General features: G+C 38.9%; 1 protein-coding gene and 1 long non-coding RNA gene across 11 annotated transcripts in view; one reads left to right on the forward strand and one right to left on the reverse strand.

The window, feature by feature from the left end:
• LOC148056222 (uncharacterized) overlaps nt 1–10517 on the forward strand; it is a 53235-nt gene extending 42718 nt beyond the window's left edge. For all 3 annotated transcript variants that reach the window (XR_015703673.1, XR_015703671.1, XR_015703672.1), the window contains exon 3: nt 10378–10517. This is a non-coding gene — a long non-coding RNA (uncharacterized LOC148056222). The remainder of the gene's footprint in view (nt 1–10377) is intronic.
• The window catches only part of CDK5RAP2 (CDK5 regulatory subunit associated protein 2), an 83927-nt gene continuing 64527 nt past the window's right edge, over nt 785–20184 (reverse strand). For 5 of the 8 annotated variants that reach the window (XM_087752813.1, XM_087752814.1, XM_087752812.1 and 2 more), the window contains 10 exons: nt 16497–16613; nt 14477–14666; nt 14140–14261; nt 12493–12741; nt 10734–10817; nt 10367–10626; nt 7878–8024; nt 5742–5880; nt 2314–2360; nt 785–1436 (listed from right to left, as the gene is read on the reverse strand). In XM_087752813.1, coding sequence (XP_087608939.1) covers nt 1377–1436; nt 2314–2360; nt 5742–5880; nt 7878–8024; nt 10367–10626; nt 10734–10817; nt 12493–12741; nt 14140–14261; nt 14477–14666; nt 16497–16613 — 1415 coding nt within the window. In that variant the 3' untranslated portion in view covers nt 785–1376. The other 3 variants (XM_087752811.1, XR_015703669.1, XR_015703670.1) reach the window with 3 other exon arrangements.

Consider the following 20184-nt stretch of genomic DNA (forward strand, 5'->3'; position numbering starts at 1 on the left):
TCCAAGGACTCAATATAACCACAACTCTGTGTTGAGATTTCCCAGACCTGGTGCTAACCTCCTTGGATGACGAGGGTAAGTGATCTTGTATAATGGGGACATCATCAACTTGAGGGGAAAAAAAAAAATCATACTTTGTGAAATTCATTTAGTTCAATAAAGCCACGATTGGACCATAAAGTCTACTTTTGTAACCAACAATCACTTTAAATTATGGTCTCGTTAGGGTTAAACGAAACTATTTTCCCCGTTCGGTTTGAGAGCAGGCTGCTGGCAGTCAGCTCTGCTGTGAAACCCAGTGCTCAGGCAGCTCGAACCAAAGGCACCGGGCAGGACGAGTGGAGCGCAACTAGGCATGGTTAATGCTGGTGTTCTCTGGCCTTGCCAAAATATCGCTATTATATGTATCAACATGGGAGATAAAAACCCATGGTAAAAGATTTATTTAAATTTAAGAAACATTTTTCAGAGGTTCTACCTGAAAAATGGACTTTAAAACTGTTTGGCTGTGTCCCTCACGTGGCCTTCTGCCCTCTCTGTACAGATCTCGGGGAGAGCGAGGGGGACAGGGGATGACGTTAACGTTTTACCAACAGCAAGATGTCTTTCGCTTCTTGAAAGCAAGTTTCCAAGGCCCCCGCTTGGCCGTGACAAGCCATGCCTTACCGCGCCTTACAAACACTGCCCGTAAGGACTGGGCTCATTTCAGCTGAACTCAGGAAACGAACCCGCTAACGCGGCTGCTTTGGTCCAGAAGTGCTCCAAACAAAATAACGCAAACAGATTTGTGATTATTTTTCATTTTAATTGTCTGATTCTAAGTAATATTTTCAGACCTACCATCAATCTAAGTTTCTAATAGGGCAATAAGAAAGCTCAGCATCAGGCAGCTTCCAGACGAATCCTCCAGATACGTTGAAAATGCTTTAAAATATTGAACATTTCTCATATTGCTACAAAACAATGACAACTGGCAGATTTTTGTTTAACCTACATTCTTTTAGCAGTAGAGAAACAGTTTGGAAGGTGGATCACATTCTTGACTCTTTCAGGACCTGTTTGACTATAACAACAAATACTTTTATAACATGACAAGTACAAATATAAAATTTCACATGAGCCAACTTTAAAAAAATCTGGATTTTTCTTCAATACCTCCAGTACCTTACTTCAGTAATAAATATTAAAAACCATCTTTCACATTACAGAAAATGTTAAATAAGTTATTTACCAAAAGATTTATTTTTTCTTTTTTTTGGTCAAAGGCTGATTCCATTAAAAGAGCTGAAACAAACATTTTTACATCAATAAATAGTAAGGCATAAAGAAGCAAACAACAATCCCAGGACCAGTCTTTATTAGTGGAACTTTCTCCTTCAGAGAAGCCTTTTTTTGCTGGTACAGGAAGGTGATTTTTGATTCTCAGCTGGTGAGACCTGGTTAGAAAAGCAGTAATTATTACTATTTTACAGTACGTCAAATGCACACAATTTGTCCCTACCCCGGGCCATAATGCTGCAAACGGATCTGTAAATAGGAGCTTCTGTGTTCAGCAAATCTTCAGATTAAAGTGGGGAAGGCTTCTGTAAGCAGAAAGACTTTTTTATGTCATCGCTTTCTAGCTCAGGTAGGGCTGAGACAACAGGAGAGCAGCGCTCAAGGCACCGCTGAGGAGGATTGAGGAGTCAGGGAAAAGGTTAGAGGGAAATTTAAGGAGGGGCTGGGAAATGCGCAATCACTCAGCGTGGAGTGGCGGGAGAAGGATGGGATTTAGGAGTCAAGAAGTGTATTACGCATCCTTCTGGGAGTAAAGGCTGAGCCTTCTGGGAGAAAGCAAATCTGAACAGTGATTACTTAAACACTCAAACTAATTTAATACACAGCATTAGCAAATCGCTGTTTGCAAAAGCTTGCCTGTTGGGCCTATATTTTTTAAAAAAGCACCACCAGTTATTAACACATACACAAGCTTTAAATAAGGGTGCCTTCTGTGAACTTATTCAGCAGACAGGCTATTGGACTGTGATCTGCTGAAAATAAACTACTGGAAGAAGATGACAGACGTGAATATTAACCTAAGGAAAGCATCAGAAAGGAGAGGGTTTAGCTGTTTACATGGTCAGTCATAAAACTCTAATTTAAACATCAACCATTGCAGAATATTTATCATACTAAACTGCTGTCACCCGGACTTGATTCGGTAGCAAACCTAAAGCGAGTCGGACTGATTCTGCAAAATACTACTGACACAGCAATGCGTATTTCTAATGAGTATATACCAAGGAATTAAATGCAAGAAAAAATTCGACTTACTTCCAAGTTTCCTCTAGCCTTCTTCAAGACATCATGAGTTAAAACCACTGGAAAGAAAGAGGAGATTAAAAAGAATACTGCACAGTCTTTCTATATTCTCTGTATTCAAGTCTTAAGACCAGCTATTAAATAATGAATGAACTCACACCTACATGATGGGCAGCAACCAGGCAATCACACACAGCCCCCTGCCACCACTTCAGCTTTCTTACTCACCCACGTCCACAACTCGGGAGGCCTCCCGAGCCCCGTTCAGGAGCTCAGGCTGATGTACAAACCCAAAATCACAGGGCAGTGCTGTACAAGCAGGCAGAGTTAGGGAAGAGCAGGAGTCACCACTCAGGACCACAGGGCAGGTCCGAATCAGCGCCACCACTAGAATGCCGTTTCCTACCCCTGGCCTACGTTCCATCCAGCACATCATCTGCTTTTCAGATCGAAACATCAGGGAAGTGTTTGTTTTTAAAGTTTTTCTACCATACCAAGAACAAGACGTGTTAAAACACGTATAGCTCCACTACATTTAACATCACAGATAGGAACAGCCCCCTGGAATACTGATGACCTGGTTCCCTCGATCTAAGTCATCAAAGGAAGACTTTCTGTTCATTTTAAGAGGAGATGGTGCATGAGCCAACTACAATTTGACCTCTTAGGGAGCCTCCTTGGGCTAGGGGCGGTTCGCAGGAGGGGGAGAAAAATGGTGCAGTGGAGAGGTTATGGGGGACCAAGGGCTAGGAAGAGGACAGATGGCAAAAGGTGTCAGCCAGCTCCTCCAGCAGTTCAAGGACAAAGCAGCCTATATATGCTTAGGGGAAATCACGTCAGTGGCTTGCTCTGAAGGGTTCCAAGTTTCCTCTGCTCATCCAGCTAGTTTGTCTCTGTGGGGACAGCGCGAGACCTGTGCGCGGAGGAGGGGATGCTTCTAAACAAAACTGATATTTAGAAATGTCAGGTTAAATATGTGATTCTCTAATCTGTGTCAGCTCCATAACTGCTGAAAAATACCATTCACAAGTACCAATTTAATATTCCAGTCTCAAAAATAAACAATTTAGCCATAATAAAGATTTTTCATTACAATAATAAGAACCCAGCCACTCCAAGGGTATAGCTGTCATGAGATAATTATACCCTTGGCAGATTACTGCAATTTGGCACTGCATTGTTACATGTTCAGAGGTTCAGATGAGGTTTATAAGCAATGAGTTCTCTCGGCAGAGAAAGCACACTGAAGACTCTGAGCCCCAAGAATGTTCCAGTCTCTGCCTCTAAATGTATTTTGGAACGCTCAGGTAAATAACAGAGGGAACCTGGATATCCTCAGCGGCGTGGCCAGCGAACAGGATGTTTGGAGAATGAAGGAAGGCAAGGTCACCTACTGCCATGCCTTTGCTTTCTCACTAGCAAAAGGAGAAAGGAAGAAATAACAAAAACAAGCGTAAGCATCCTAACAGAATCCAGCAGCTTCATATGATCCACCAGTTTTTTCATAGGCTTGGTCAGGAATTTGTGTACAGATGCAATTTAGAAACATTTCTGAAATTGCTCTTTAAGGCAAAGGTAACTTGACATCCATAATTCCCATAATCAATGAAACTTACGGAAAATCGTATCTAGGTCTTTCTGTGTAGCAGAGTGCTCTCTGCTCATAAAGAACTCTGCTAGTAAATTCATTTTACCTGGCAAAGTAGATTTTTTTCTAAATCAAAAATATTAAATTCAGTACATGAAGAGAATTTAGAGGATGTGACACTAATAGCAAAGCTGCTGCTAGCCAGGCAGTACTTTGCATTAAGGAGATTTCAACAAATGCAGGCTTCATTTTATTAGGACCTAGTTCAGATGAGGTTGAATGACCTGAAAAGGGGTGAGCAAAAGAAGAGAGAGATGTACTGTTTTCCTTTTGAAAGCATGGGCAGGTGGAGTGGCTGGGGGGATAACAATCTGGCCAGAAGGGTAAAATCTCTGCAGATTTATACTCTGCCCAGCCCTACTGAACTTACCCAGTGTACCCGAGATCTCACTGGAACTAGGAACTGACCAAACTAAACCAGTAAACCTACCCCAGGGATATTATTTGGACAGACAGAATAGCTTTGATTTTTATATGACAACCCCCAACTGAGCTATTTATCATTAAAACCTGAACAAAACATAATTTTGGATTTAATATAAGTAACTTGTACATCATTTAATACAACAATCCTGAAAGAAGTGATGAAAACCCAGCCCATAAATGCTTAAAAAAAAAAAAATTAATCTGCAGACAGAAGATACACGTACCTTAGGTATAAAAATTACAGGCTATGGAGCAAAATGACATTTATTCCTCTACACTGCATTTTAATGAATCAAGTAACTTATAGTATTATGGCCATTTTCATAACTTTGGTATGATGTGTAACATTGTACAGTCTAGATGAATTACCGATAATACAAGTGCCATTCCAGCATAGACTAACGAGTCAGTCAGTCCCACCTCTTAAAAGAAGGTAATGAATGATAGTTGTTTGTTTGTTTGTTTGTTTAAGAAAAAAATTAAATCCTCCTCCCGCAATACACATATTGCCATAGCATGAAGGTAGAGAAGAGGTTAGCTCCATTCAAATCTCTTCTAATGAGTGATTATATCTCTTAAAACAGTCACCTGGCTTAACACAGCTACACTATAGCCCATGTCCCCCTTGTTTTCATGGTCCCACACAACTTTATAGATAAAGCTGCTAAGGGTAAAATATACTTTCACAGCATGTCCTAATTTTTCTTTAAAAAATGACTCATAGTAAGCTTTTGTTTCCCTTGTTCTGAGCCTTCTGTTCTCTTGCACTTCTCAGTCTGGTGTAGAGCATTGACAAATCTCCTTTGCTGCTGCTTTGGCTTTTCTCAGTATTCAGCTATCTAGTGCGATACACGCAACAGACAGGCACCTCAGAAAACCTAAAAGCCTAATTCCACATTTATCAAGACTGAGGCAAAAATCACAATTTTGAGAAAGACAATGTCAAAAACCGGCTGGAATGGTCTACAGCAACAGTAACTTTGCCTCTGTCAGGAACTGTTGTAGGATAGAAAACTTGGGGAATGGCAGTATCTGAAATGGAATAACTCAAGTAATTAGTGGCAGCTGCATGGATTGACACATTATCAGTGGGTTGTGTAAAACCATGAACTGCTTCTCATGTTATTCTATGCAGCCTTTTGTAGTTGGGCAACTTCTCTCCACCTGAATGAGGCTCCATCAGTTCTGAACAGTCTGAACCTCATGAATTGTTCATCACTAACAACTGAGTGTGCACAAGGAAATCTCAGTCAGGGCAACTGCAAAAAAACGGGTGCCTATATTCGTTTTGTTGTTTCTCCAATTTTAGAGGTAGCTACAGACTAAAAAAATAAAAAAAAGAACCAGTAATAAAGCATACACTTACACTGGTCAATGATGACTTTCTCCATGTTTTCCTTCAGCTGGTTTGTAGAGTGCAAGCGTTTCACTGTGCTATGTAACTTCTTCTCTTGCTCGGACAGTTTCTTACGTAATCTAAATATTTCTGCTTTCATTCCTTCATCCTACATTGAGAAAAGAAAATATTATATTAAAGCATTATATGAAAGTACTTTGTTAATCGCTAAATACTTTTGTACAAGAGCCCTCAAGCTTCCTTAGAGTATGAACAACTTAAAGGAGTGAAACATCACTGAGTCTCTGTCCTTCCACATTCACCTCCCCAACGGCACATGATTCTATGACGTCTGCCAAGAGACAACTACAATTCTTAGCTGGCTTTTAGTGCAATTAATTTTTCTGCTAGTTTGAGAAAATTCTTAACACCAGCACCTATTTTTCTTTTTAAACTTCCATTCCTCTCTCCTTTTTTTTTTCCCCCTCAGCTAGAGAATACAATGGAGGCCAGTGCTATGGGATCAGCAAGTATCCTGTCTGCCAGGTTCAGAACTTCCAGCTTCTTCCTCCAGTGTCCTGTAGTAGCTGATGTTGCCTTTATCAAAGGGCTGAAAGGCATCGTACAAATGACCGGGACACTTCTATTGCAAAATTATGTGAAAGTATCATTATCCGAGGTTCCGTTTTCATCACCAATTCCAACTAAGTTATGGTTAATATCTTTTAAAACAAGTAGCCCTGACATAATCTGCTGGTATCACTGATCTGGATCCTCACGCAAACTTAAGCTTGTACATTTTTCTTCTTCTTGTGCCAGTTGTTAAATAATAGCACCTTCTGGAATTCGCCCCTAGCATTTAGCTCTTCAGAAGAACAGATTACTCACAACGCTTATGGGGCTGAAGAGAAGGCAGTGAATGCTCAGTATCTTTTAGAATCAAGCTTCAAGAGATATTCTTTCATATACTGCACTTGAGACATCAAAAGCAAGCTAAAGTCCTTAAGATCTCAGGACATTAGATAACAAAACTCTAGAAAAGATTCTATTAGAGCCTAGCTAGGTGCAGTCCTGGGAACTCAGATCCCCCACACATGAGAAGTGACTGATCCAGGTAAGGAGGTTTAGATCAGTATGACACTACAGCAGTAGCTGCACCACACATACACTGAAAGACCTGTGTGTGTGATATGTTCAGATACTGCAATCCAGGCCAACATAGAGCTGTCTATGTAGAATATACACATAAGGAAAAAAATGGAAGTATACACACTGTTCGAGACATCCCAAATAGGGAGCTGAAACATCAGTGAAGTATGTGAGACAGCACAGTTCATTCTTACTGCTTTTGTGATTTTACACATTTAAGGATGCTAGAAAATAACAACAAAAAAATTATTGAAATTATATATAAAATGTTTACTTTCCTAAAGTTGTGGGTTTTTTTTTTTTCCCAGTGATATTCTGCCTCCCTTAAGAAACACATAGAAAAACCGCAGTGAAAACACTTTAGATTTATGTTAAAGCCAGAGTTTGAAACAGTTTCATTACTGAGTGGTGGTATTATGACAGTATAGATAATTCATTCCTCATTCAGTTTACTTCCATTCATTTGCATAGTGCAATCCTTTTTAGTTAAAATGTTATAAAACTTGTCTCGGGGTTTTGTCACACTTTTAAAAAAGCGTCCTATTTTACAGCTTAGGCATCAAAAACGTAAAAGGAAAATGTAGCTCAGATTACATCAAAGTTGCTGAAGTTTCTGTTGTTACTAGTATATACATAATCAAATTGAATTTGGTTCTATAGCAGGGAGTCCAAACCTTTTCTTGTAGAAATGGAATGTTTGCCACCTGCCTAGGTTTCCCAAATATCATGTAACAGGGTTACAGATTACATCTTTAATATAAAGTATTTTGTAAATAAACACCCCAGCGTGCAATACGATCAGGATAGAAACCAGCACACATTCAGCCTTAGCCTTCAGTGATGAGAGCTACCTAAATCCATGTGTCCAGAGACTGGGCATCCTGGGTTCATGATTTTCAAATGACATGTTCCTAAATGGTGCACCTTCCTTGTCACATTACAACAGTTAAAAGAAAAAAAAAAAAAACCACACACAAAAAACAACCCCCAAAACCCCAAAATGAAAGATAATAGTACCTGAGTGCCATGAGTAGTACCGTCTACAGCTTTCAGTGGAAGGGAAACTCTCCAGAGAAGTTTCAGCAAACGTGCAGCCTCTTCTAAAATCTGCTGTACTGTGTGAGTATTTGCGGAAAAGCTATGCAGTGATGCCTGGTCTGGTACCTATATCATAGGATTAGAGACACGTTATATTTTATGCTTAAAACGTTATGAAAATGTAATCTTAATTAATGGGTTAAATCAGTTGGTATGATTTCATATTTAAGATGATGTACACAGCTATTGTGTGCCACAAAAGCTAACTCGTTAGTTTACAAAGACTGCTGAATAATGCATTATCTGAGAATTTCAGGAAGGGAGGGGATTTATCCTAATCAATAACCATGATTAATAATAGATTATATTTACTAGATTTGCTATGCCAAATGGCAATAGTTGGCAACTCTCCTCTTTCTCCATTTGCATTTCATGTCACGTTATTTGAAAGTCAAATGATTACAGACATCAATTTAAGCAATATAGATGTTTCTTCCTTAGCAGACCCTTTAAACTGTTCCATTTAATGCTAAAATAACTATCAGGACACACATAAAATGTTTTCCTCTGCTGACAGATGAGAAAACCAAATTGAAGAAATTGCATAAATGTGAAATAAAGGAGGGAGAGAATGCAAGGGGAGCAAATGAATTACCAGAGCAATGGTGATAGAGAAGGGGAAGGGTAATGAAAGCAAAGCATTCACGGTTCCTGCCCCATGCAGCATATCCTCTGAATACTTATTTAGCATTGTTATCCACCCAGAATCCGCCTGTCACATAAAATATCCCATTTGCTAAGTAGTTTGAAACTTCAGTGATGTAAAGCTTGATAGGAAACTGCAAATTGTGAAACTTACTCCTTTTATCTTTACACCAACGAAACAAGTTAAAAACTTACAGAGAGATTACTTTGCAGTCATTATCAGTATCTTAACTAGGTCATTTGAAAATATATGATACTTCAGAGGGTCTTAAGTGTCATTCAGACATCATTTTACTGTGTGAGCACACATGTGATACCACAAAAAGAATTTCAGAATTGTTGAAGACTGCATCTTCAATAGCTTTACTAATTATAACTAGAAAAATAAGTAGCGCGAATTTATCCATGCAGTTAAGGCCTTCTGGTTTTTGAAGAGCAATGAACATGTTTTTTACCACGTTTATATTATCATAAAACCATAGGGGTGAAAAGGATCTTCATTAGTCACCTAGTTTACTTTCCCACTCCAAGGCAGGAAAGCATTACATGTAATTTTTCAAACATTCACGTGATCTGTTCTCAAAAGCACCTCCAGGAGCAGTGTCTCTGAGCAGCCTCCATTCCAGTGTTTCGCTGTTTTTTACCACTGGCATGTTGTTTGAAATGCCTGATCCAAGCCTCTCCTATTGCGGTTTAAGTTTCTTAGTTCCTTATTAGCTGCCATGGACATGTACAGATTGTTCCTGCCCTTTTGTTGAAGCTTGTAAATAGATTTGTCTTATTTAATCCACCCCAAATATGCTATCATTAACTGTAGCCAGAAATTAACAATATTAAGTAAGAAAAAATTAGCATAAGTAAACACTATTTGTTCTCCTGATTCTGGAGGAAAAGGATGATATATCTCCTCATTCTGGAGGAAAAGGACTGACATGATTCAATACAAGGCAAACATTTTATTGGCTTAAGAATTATTAAGACTACAGCAAGAGCACCATGACTTGATATGACTGTCACACCTGGTGCAGAAAGGATGATACACTACGTCTTAGAAGACAATATTTGATCATTAATGAGACATTCAAGTTTCTAGACGAACTACTGATATTGCTGAAGTGTTCAATTGATACCAGGAAGTGGAAAAATATTAAAAAGCTTCCCTAAATGAAACAACCTTCATTAGCATACATCAATCATTAATGTACAGTTGTCACCTGGTGTTAACTAAAGGGCTGAATACAAGTAAGTGGGGAACTCAATCAGCTGTATATCAGATTTCTTTTAACTGTCTCATATTTCCTGGGTTTATCCCAAGCCTTCACCTCCTTAATTATTTTTATCCTTATCCTTACGTTACTGATACATAGTCACAGTTTAAGCCCTTTCTAAAGCATTTGAGAGTTTTATCTGGGGTTTTTTTGTTGTGGGTTTTTGTTTGGCTTTTTTATCGTTTCCAGTGTAACAATCACCAGTTTCCATAGTAAAAGCAAGTAGTTTCACCTCATTTCAAGTTGCAAGTAAAAGTGAGATTGCTTATTAAAGGACCGGAAATAACTAATGTATCTGTAGCCTCATTAACCCAGAATCACAAATAGGTGCCTGCATCTAGATGAGAGTTCGACTGTCAAGGTTGAGGTGTCCTGACAGAGTTATTCAGTTAATGGTGCCTGCTGCACCATTAACCTAGTTCTTTGCTTTTGTAACCTATACAGTTTGCACCTCCAGGTAAAATTCACCATCGTCTAACAGCTTTCACTGTTTACCTTTATTCCAGGCTCCTGCAGTTTCGTACCAGTGACCTCTCGTAAAGAAATCTCCATTTCTGCTAAAACCTGTTGCCCTTCTGAAATCTGTTTCCGCAGAGCGTTATAATCCTCAATCAAGCCAAGAATGTGGCGCCCATTTTTGTCTGCCCACATACGATGTCCAGGCACAAGACGAGGGGTACATGCCGTACTGGAAGATGAAGTGCTACTGCAGTGTGAAATACTGTCTAAATTGTCTTTAGAGGCCGAGTGCGTACCTGGGACGGAAAAATAGTTTAGATTTTTTTTTATCCTCACTAGACTTCTCTTAAACAGCAAGTCTGGGATACTGATAACACACAATTTAAGATACTTGTGGATGTACCTGCTTTCGCTAGCGAAATGCAATGTCCATGTTTCTGCAGCTTACAAATGTTTCTGCTGGTAGCAGGGCATTTGCAAAGATTTTCTATACATAAAAACAGGACAAGGAAGAGTGTATCAGTGGAAATCAACATGCATTAAAAAAACTTCCTAGCTCTACTTCTGTTTCTTTTTTTTTTGCTGATGCTGCACTTGGACTCAGGAAGCAGGGAAACACAGCTAATTTTCCAGTACCATGCCATGTATCTTCTACTATTTACCTACGTTAATTTTTTTAGCATCTATCCAAAGTTCTAGATATCTCCCAAAATCAAGTCATAGTCAGAAAATTAAAATACATCCTGATAAAGATATTTTAATCAACAAATGTAAGCTTCCCATTAATTCCACAAAAAGTATGACACTCTCCACAGCTATACCATACTTAAGATCATATCTCTATCCCCCGTCTTCAGACCTTCCAAATTCCTTAAGTACCTATGAGTAAAGACTAATCACGGTACATCTAGAAAGCTAACAAATTCAGCTGTTGACATTCCAAGGAGTCTTTCTGGTCTACATCAAACCAAGCTGTTCTAACTCTATTCACCATTTTCTTAAAGAAATAAGGAGCTTCTCCAGCTCTTATCTACTCTACCTGATAGAGGTCAAAAGCAACAGCTAGGATTCTACCTAGAAACTAAGCAGGAACAACTGCAATGTGAGGATACTGGTGGTACAGGTTCCCCACAATAGCTGTTCCACACCTACTTGATCATGCCTGGCCCTAAGGAACCAGCCCCATATGGAACAATCGACTGTAATTTAGTGTTCAAGTATAAAGTGCAGAGAATAGTAGCAACCCGTAAATGTTATCATCTGCTATGTTCCGCATCTTTCTTACTTGTACAGAGTAGCCTAGAGTTATGCTCATTATGTATTTCATCTGAAGTATGATTCTGATTGCACACGATGGACCCACAAAAGAAGTAAGGTGGTAAAAAATCCCTGTTGTGTCTCAGGAGCTCTCACAGTAATCCTCTGACTGGTGCTGTTGCTCTGTGTGGTGCATAAGATTTAGGTAGGCATGGTCAGGTGAAGTGTATGGACCCAAAAAGCCCCGTTATTATTGCTTCCCATAACACAAGGTACACCTGTACAGGCAGTAGGAGAGGTGGCTTTATGCTGGATGTATGGAAAGCTGCTACTATGCGGAGTACTTTAACAGCAAGGAAGAACATTCTTGTGCCCTCTGTATCCCACGTACATCTATATTGGACCATAATCTAACCCTGTGTGTAAACACAACGTTTTCCCTGATTTGCTAAAACAGTATCATTTAACAGTGATTGAAATAAAGGTAAAATATTCCTCAAGGGCAAAAAGGGGACAACTGATTTATACAAAGACCATTTAGTGCACTTATTGATCATTCTTGAGTAATACATCGTCACCCTTAGCAAACACTACAGAGCTCTGCATTAAAAAAAGAACCCCCAGGTAAGCAAAATTCATGGCACTTTAACGTAGGCATCCTTCCATCCCAGAGACTGTCTGCAAGTGCTTTTCTTGAATGAAACGCAAGTGACGGTCGGAGGCTAGAAGACGGTGCAGTGTGCACTTCACCTCCCCAGGCACTAATAGCTCTAACAGGAAAGGGATTTGAAAGGCCCATGGGCAGCTCCCAAACGTACAGCCGATGTTGTATAAAGCTTTCAGAGCATCTTTAAAGAACAAGGCACAGGTTCTACCGTATAACAAAAGCATGTATGGGACAGTACCATTCATGCCTGCATAATGCTGGGCTTCTTGTTGGAATAGATAGTTGATATTCACAGCTGACACTGATCCCACTTCCTCTCTCTTTTCTTTTGAAAGCTGTTCCTCTAATTTCTCGTGCAAAGACTTGTTTGTCTCTATGCTTCTTTCAAGCTGCACTCGCAAACTCTGTATTTCAGTCAAGAGTTCATGTAAGTCAAGTGGATTATTCTGATCTTTTCGGAATTCTTCTGATGCATCACATCTGGGATCTGAGACAATTTCAAAAGAAACACTTAACATCTTTAACAATTAAAATAATATTAGCCATTATCAGAATGCTGAGCAAGTAAATTATAGCCAGCTTTATCCTCAATATTAAGAATTAACTACAAACAGCATTAAGATAATGGTTTGACAAAAAGCATGTCTTAATTGCTTCTACCCTTGAAAGATTTAAAGAGCCAAAAATTATTTTTCACTTTGTCCATAAAAGCTAATAAGTCTCATGCCAAAAGCAAAAAAAATATAATAAAAAGAGAATGAAGAGGATTTACAAAATCTGAAGTGCATTAATGCACAGTCTGGGGAAAGTAAAAGGAATGGGTAATCTCAGAGTGCGGAGGAAGGATGGGGTAGAATTGGGAGTTTAATTTTATACACAGAAGAAAAAAGAAAACAGTGATCACCTCGCAACCAGAGGAACAAATCTGAACCTGAAAAAAGCAAGGGCTGTGTTCATCTTTTCATAGAAGATCAGTACACAAACAATTGCATGTATTCTTTCAGGCTGAAATCAAACTGTTCTCCAGACAGTGGGAAGGGGCTCAACTGCATGAGGAGGCTGCTGCTGCTCTCTAATGACATTACCAGTTCTGCAAGGAGACTTACTTCCATCCCTGAGCCAACTTTGGCTTGAAGCCCTATGCCAACAGGGCTCTTCTGCTGCAGCCAAGCATGAAATACAGTGACAGCAGGGCATATTACTTAGAGTAGCAGGAAGAAAAAAAATCAACTTTTACAAGAACTTCCAATGGGAAATTTGCTGATCCTGTAACGAGTATGCCGCAATGAACAGCATTCCACTTCTTTACCTAACCATACCATCAGCTATGTGGTGGTATAGCTTCTCTAAAAGGGGCAGGAAGAACTCGTGCAAGTCTCATTCCTACCCCTCACCCTTAGTGACAGAAAAGTGGACAGGAAATTATTAAACATCTCATTCAGAAAACAGTGCCAGCACTTTTCCCCAGCCCTAGGGAGAAGACACTACCCTCACATTCAGACAAGAGAAAGCACAAGCTACCTGAGTAAGCACTACTGTGAGGATGCAGCAGCATGTATTTAGATGACAAGTAAGTATCTAAGATCCCCATGAAGCTTATCCAGCCTGAGCCACTGAATCTTCAATATTTGTTTTTAGCTTAGCTAAAAAGATCAAGGAAACTTGGGTGCGCTTAGTCAGAACATATCACACATCTCAGCTTCACAGTTACACTCCTAAGTAAAAAGCAGCATTTTATCATCAAGTTGTCAGTTCTGCTTTGCATAGCAGACACAAGTAGAAACAAAGAAATACTGACCTGGCCTTACTGCCCTTTGACGAGAACATATTCGGAGAGGGAAGGGTTGCAAGGGCTAAGGGTATAGAGACAACTGTACATTTATACCTGTCCTCTTCCTTCTTGACTCTTCCAGCTTTTCATAAACCTTCATCTCAGTTCGGAGTGACTGCAGTAACTTCTCATTCTCAGAGAGCTGACGTTGCTTTACATTAATTTCTGTTTGCAACCTGTTAAGTCCCAATAAACAGCAAAGTAAAGTGTTAAATTCTTATCTTTTGTCTCAAAATCTAAAATCCATTCCCCTCTCCTCCATAATTCTTCCCTTGCCTTTTGAATATATCTATGCACCTCATTAATGTTAATGGCTATGGCTAAACACATGCTTGTCACATTGACAATTTTCTTCTCTAAATGAATGTCTAAATGTGGACAGAATCGATACCTGTTTAATTCATTACGACTGCTGTAAATCTGACATGTCAGATATCTGGTTTCATCCTCCTTTTGGCCAATTTGTTTGTGCAACCTTTCATTTTCTTTCTTAATGCATTCATAATCCTCATGAAGATGCTCAATGATTGCATTCTTCTTAGAAAGAGATTCTCTTAACTTTTCGTTTTCCTTTTGTTTATCTGAAACAAGAAGAAACACAAGGTGTTTGCAGTGCCCGCAACCCACTAAAGCTCTGCTTTTTAATAAAATCAGCTTTTTCAGAGACTGTCAGAAAATAACAGCTGCTCTTGCGAGTTTTAGGATTTCGGATTTTCAATTTTCTAACGACTTTTGCTAGATGCAGTTTCTGTAACGTGCAACATTTAACCCCCAGGACTCCCAAAGGCTCAATAAAAACCTGTGTACAGTCCTATACGCCAAATGCCCACAACACCGTTTGGAATTTGGTCAGAAGGACAGTATTCAACAACTAGTGTCAGCAGGGTCCCAAAGCAGGCACATGAATTCTGCCAATCCTCACAAAATAATGGATTTGACTTCTCTTTAGGAAGAAAAGAACTCAGTAGGATTGTTCTAGGGCTTGTTGCATCCATGTTCCTCTTTGTCTCAAAGAAATCTCTCTCTCCCCTCCTTCCCAGCCCCATTCATCTGCCGAATGTATCCTATCAGTCCTTCTTTCCTCGGCACAAGCTGTTTCCCCAGACTGGTTCTGTGACAAAGAATTGCTGATAGGGGCAACTGAGCATTCAGTTGCAATCAGAAAGGCCTATGGGGACCCCAAGATTTTTGTGACCCTACATTTAGCGTTGGAAAAGGATGCGGCAAAGAAACAGCAGGGAGGAATCGTTCCATCTCCGAACAATCAGAAAATCATTCCCTTATCTTCAGTAGTCCTGTTGAACGCATATGAAAATGGTAACCCCCACGTGCTGTTAAAAATGTGCATCACCAGTCTTTCACTACTGAAAACCTAAGCTAAGACTAGACAGAAAGCACCTGAGACCAAAACATGCAGGAGGTATCTAAGAGGCTTTTCTTTCTCTAGTGCATCCAGGAATAAAAGGAAAAGAAGATCACAAACTCCAGAGATACCGACATTATTTTAAAACACAAGGGCAACAATTCTCTCTTCATCATGGTTCTTATAAAAAAGAAACCCTGATATTATCAGATCATATTGTCAAATGTGGAAACAAACAAAAGCAGGGACATATTAATTTAAAAAGTAGAACTTGAACAAACTGATAATCACCAAGAGGCACTAAAACAGATGAGAAAATACACAACTCTGGAAGAAGCACCAGTGCTTTTACACAAACAGTCTGAATACAGAGACTTATAACCTAATTGTAGGTTAAGCTGCTTTTAAGAACCTAGTTGGCGAATTGCTGGTTTTCTTGGGGGTAAAGAAAAAGGAAGACTTAATATTTTCTCTTCATAGGTGTGAAAATGAGGAAAGTTTAAAATTAATCTCAAAGACTTCTAAATGGATTCCCTCAGTTCTGTTCTCTTCTAAATTGTTTCCAAAAAGAAGATGACTTGGCCTGTCCAGTCAACCCTCTGCAGCAGACTTCGGAACCTTCTGAACTCCTCTGTACTGAATGGTTTCATTTGCAGCAATAATGCTATTCTGTGGCTTTTTTCTTTTTTTTTTTTTTTGAGAGCTTCAGAATGGAAGCATGGGGAAAAAGGAGCAAGAAAATGGTAATAAAAGGCACAGGGGGAAAAGGACAAAGAATGTATAAAAAGAAAGGAATGCAAAAAGAAGAATGGCGAAAGGAAAGTGAATACCATATGGAAAATGCTATGAATAAACAGAAAGAAGGAACATTACTGCTATTTCTTTATCATTGTTAGCCCCAGTTTTAATGCTTATGGTTGAGCATGGAATTTCAAGGGGTGGAAAGAATGGTTAAGTCAGTTAATGAATGGGCTGTTAATATTCTATTGTTTTCTGAACTGAAATGAGTTGTGGTCTACTCCTGTAAAGCACAGTTTTACATTTTTACCTCTGGATCCTTTTGCTAGCATTGCATTCAGAACTTGATTTTGCTTCCTCAGGAAATGTATTTCAGAAGTCAGGGAATTATGCTGCTCCGAGCCATGGATAAAAATGTTTGCAGAACCTATAAATATATACATAAAAGATGATTTATGAGTCATCTCTAGGTCATTAAAGATTAAATAGTTATTATTAAACAGCAATTTAAAAAATGGCAGAAAAACATGTTATGAAAGATATTTCTCCCCTATATATTTTGAAGGTTATCCCTACAGACTGAAAGGCAGTTCAGGTTAATGCCAAGTAATCCAAAGCCCTGCATCACAAGTACCTCTCATTGCTGCGCAACCATTACCAAAATTGCAAAATTATCCCTGGCAGTCTTTACCTACCAGCTAAAATTCCAACAGGACAAAATGCAGGAATATTTTGTGACATTGCTATTCTTTGAAAATAATGCAAACGGTACAAATGTTTTCCATATATTTCAGTCTTGCTCTGTTTCATACTTTGCTGTATTTAATGACACCGTTGCAGAGGACCACTGGATTCTACAAACTGATCCACGGTGGGTAATGCAGGAAATAACGTAAATAGTCTGGTAACACATTTGTTACCATGCCAGTCTAGAGCATAAGGCTGGAGTCACTGTCTTTGCCTCTGCTTACAAATTGAGAACCCATTTAAAGTCCCAGGCATTAGGACTCATCCCTCTTATATTCATGTATTTAACATTTAGATATCTGAGCCAGTGTTGATCAACCTATGGCTTCCATCAATAGTCGTGGGGAGAAACAGGCACCTCCAGAGAGCAACTCATCCGATGTATCCTCTACACACCTCTCTGAGGATGAGATGCCCTGTTCTCCAAAGAGACATACTTTTCTCCAGTGCCTCCCCGAGAAGCTCTGGGTAACCAGCACAGACTTAGATGTCTGACTTCTAGAAACCCTAAGGCTGATGAATTCTACTCTGAGGATCTTATTGCGCTAGTCCTATGAATATAAGTGTTAAATCGTGTACCCAGTCAGTCAAATTCCAGCCTAGGTAATCCTCATAATGTACTGTATTTATGCTACTCATCTCACAGCAATGAGTAATGTTACAGTACAATCTGAAAAGTGCCACATTCCACTCTCGAGGTGGCTGCCTCTGAAATGCAAGTCAAGTAATTGTTATTGCCCTTTAAAACCTGCTTATAGTCAGTAAAACACTTCAGGACCCACTGGAATTAACATTACTATTAAAAGTATTTTTCAGTTGATTGGTTATCCCAGTATCTCCTACGCTTTAAAGCTTGAGATAAGTACATGAGTGTCAACTATTTGGTTAATAGAGAAATAACCAGCTGGCAAAAAAATTAGCTGAATGTGTGAGGAGGATGCCTTTCAGCTCTGGCAGTTCAATTCAATTTGATGTGCTGCACTTCCTCCGAGTAATCTCATTTTATTGTAATCCCAATTGAAGCTTTTACCCACTACCTAACTGGGATGTAGTGTGCCATGATATGCACCTCTTGTCGTTACTGAAAGACTCAAAGGCTCTAGAAGCCTGGCACTAATGGCATTTTACTATCTATATGTTAAAGAGTTGAGGTAGCTATGTGAACTCAAAAGGCTTTTTCCTTTCAGATTTTAACAAAGCAATTCAACTTGAAGTGGCAAGGCTTGATGGTCTCATCTTGATTCTAATTTAATTTATTGCCCATCACCCAGCTTTATCCTATTTGAAAAGTTATGCTATCACAGTTCTACTGAAAAGCTTTGGAATATAACTATTAGTTATCTTACATAATAAGGGATAATGTAGAGCCAGTGGTAATAAGGCCACAATCCTGCAATCTGACCCACTACTGAGACTACTACTTCTGTGCAGAGCCCTGCTGACATCAATTACGCTCTCCATAGATGCAAAGGTCCATCTAACCAGAGTGAAGTGGAGCATCGGGGCCCACAATTGCAATACACTCGAGTTTTCATTATGTTTTGTACTGAAAAAGTGAGTGCTAAAGAAGCGTACCTTGAAGGTTTCAAAGGAAACACAGACTGAAAGACAGGCACTATTGAAAACCCCAGCAAAGAGGAAGGAAATCTTCATTCCCAGGTAAAGCAAAATAAAGGCATACTAAAGCTGAAGATAAGTCTGAGTAGATACATTAGCTACTTATGGGTTAAAAAAAAGCAAACAAAAGCCCCTTTTAATGTTAACTGCTGTTAATAACATTTGAAACCTAGGAATCTCAAAATTAAACCTTTGATTTTATTTTCAAGCCTAACATTTGAAATGATTGAAGCAATTATTTTGGTTCTACTTGCACTGCAAACCTCAGCTCTATAGTAACGATGTAGTCATTACCAGCACTTGAGTCATTTATAGAATACTAGAAGCCCAGAGGCATTTAAATACTTAGAAAATCTAAATATTAAAAATAGCATGGCAAAAATAGTGGGCAGATGTGTGTATATACATCCATATAATATTTATGAGACAAGAATAATTCCGTGCATTAACTTTGGTTGAACAAACAACTCAATATCACAGGAATTTAACAGGCTCTCATCAACAATGAAGTACGTTACAACTTGGTTTTGTTTTTTAAAGGAAAACAAACTAAGGGTATTAAGTTAAAAGTAAAAAATTGCTTTGAATTATTATGTCCAAAAGCTAAAATCTGCTTCAACTTCACTTCAGAACGACTTCTTACACTGAAAGTCAAAAAAAGCCCATCCATTAGGAAAAAAAGTAGCATCATTGCTAGAGATGAATAGAGAGAGCACGCATATCTGATAACATGAAAGAGATCTTCAAAACAGAGAGAAACGGGAAGCACTGAAAGAACCTAGTAACAAAAAGGAGCTGTTCTAACAGGTAGTCGCTTTTTTCCTTTCTTTTCCAAATTTCTCCTCCATGTGTTGGTGGATGCACTAAGGCAACAAGAAGACAGATGGAAGGCATAAGACAGTTTATAAAGAAAATATACTTTCACTGCATTAATGGATGCCCTTGCTAGAATCTTTATGAAGCTGTAAAAGAGTTGGAAGTGTTTCAGTGTGGTTATTTCACAAGAACAGTATGCCTTTCCAGCAGCGTAAATACTTCATGAATGAAATGGATGCTTTTTATACACCTTTCCATCACTGTAAATTATTCCTGAAAGCAAACTGCCATTTGCAGGTAGTCTCCATTTAAACAACAACAGAAATGGATCACGGGGATGATGTAAAACATAATGAATCTAATGCCAATATTAGTGAAACTGAGTAAAAGGAAAGCATGTATGTGTTTATTGCCTGCTTCCACTCTGAGTAATATTGCATATTAATCAACTGTCCTATGGGGGGAAATGGAGAGCAAGAAGAGAGTAAAGCGTAGGAAAGTATGCCTGGTACGGTGTGCCTGAAAAGGTGCTACCAAAGCATCCTCAGTGAAAGGCTGGCTACCCTCTTGTTGAAAAGTTTTAAATGCACCACAGAGCTTGGCTTTCAAAGATGCTGAACACTAGCAACAGAAAGCAGTGACTCTGAATTTGCATACCTATTTTTAGTATTTTTCATCCACTGCTTTATATTAGAGTTTGGAATGAAAACCAACTCTATGTTAAAATCACCATCAGTTTCTGTCAGGTATTTCTCATTAAAAACTTACAATGTCATTTTGTGCAGATCACATTTATCAGGCCAATCAATTCAAATGAC

The sequence above is a fragment of the Nipponia nippon genome, unplaced genomic scaffold, assembly GCF_047370975.1.
Source record: "Nipponia nippon isolate SJK-2023a ecotype South Korea unplaced genomic scaffold, ASM4737097v1 scaffold_16, whole genome shotgun sequence".
Taxonomy (NCBI): Eukaryota; Metazoa; Chordata; class Aves; order Pelecaniformes; family Threskiornithidae; genus Nipponia; species Nipponia nippon.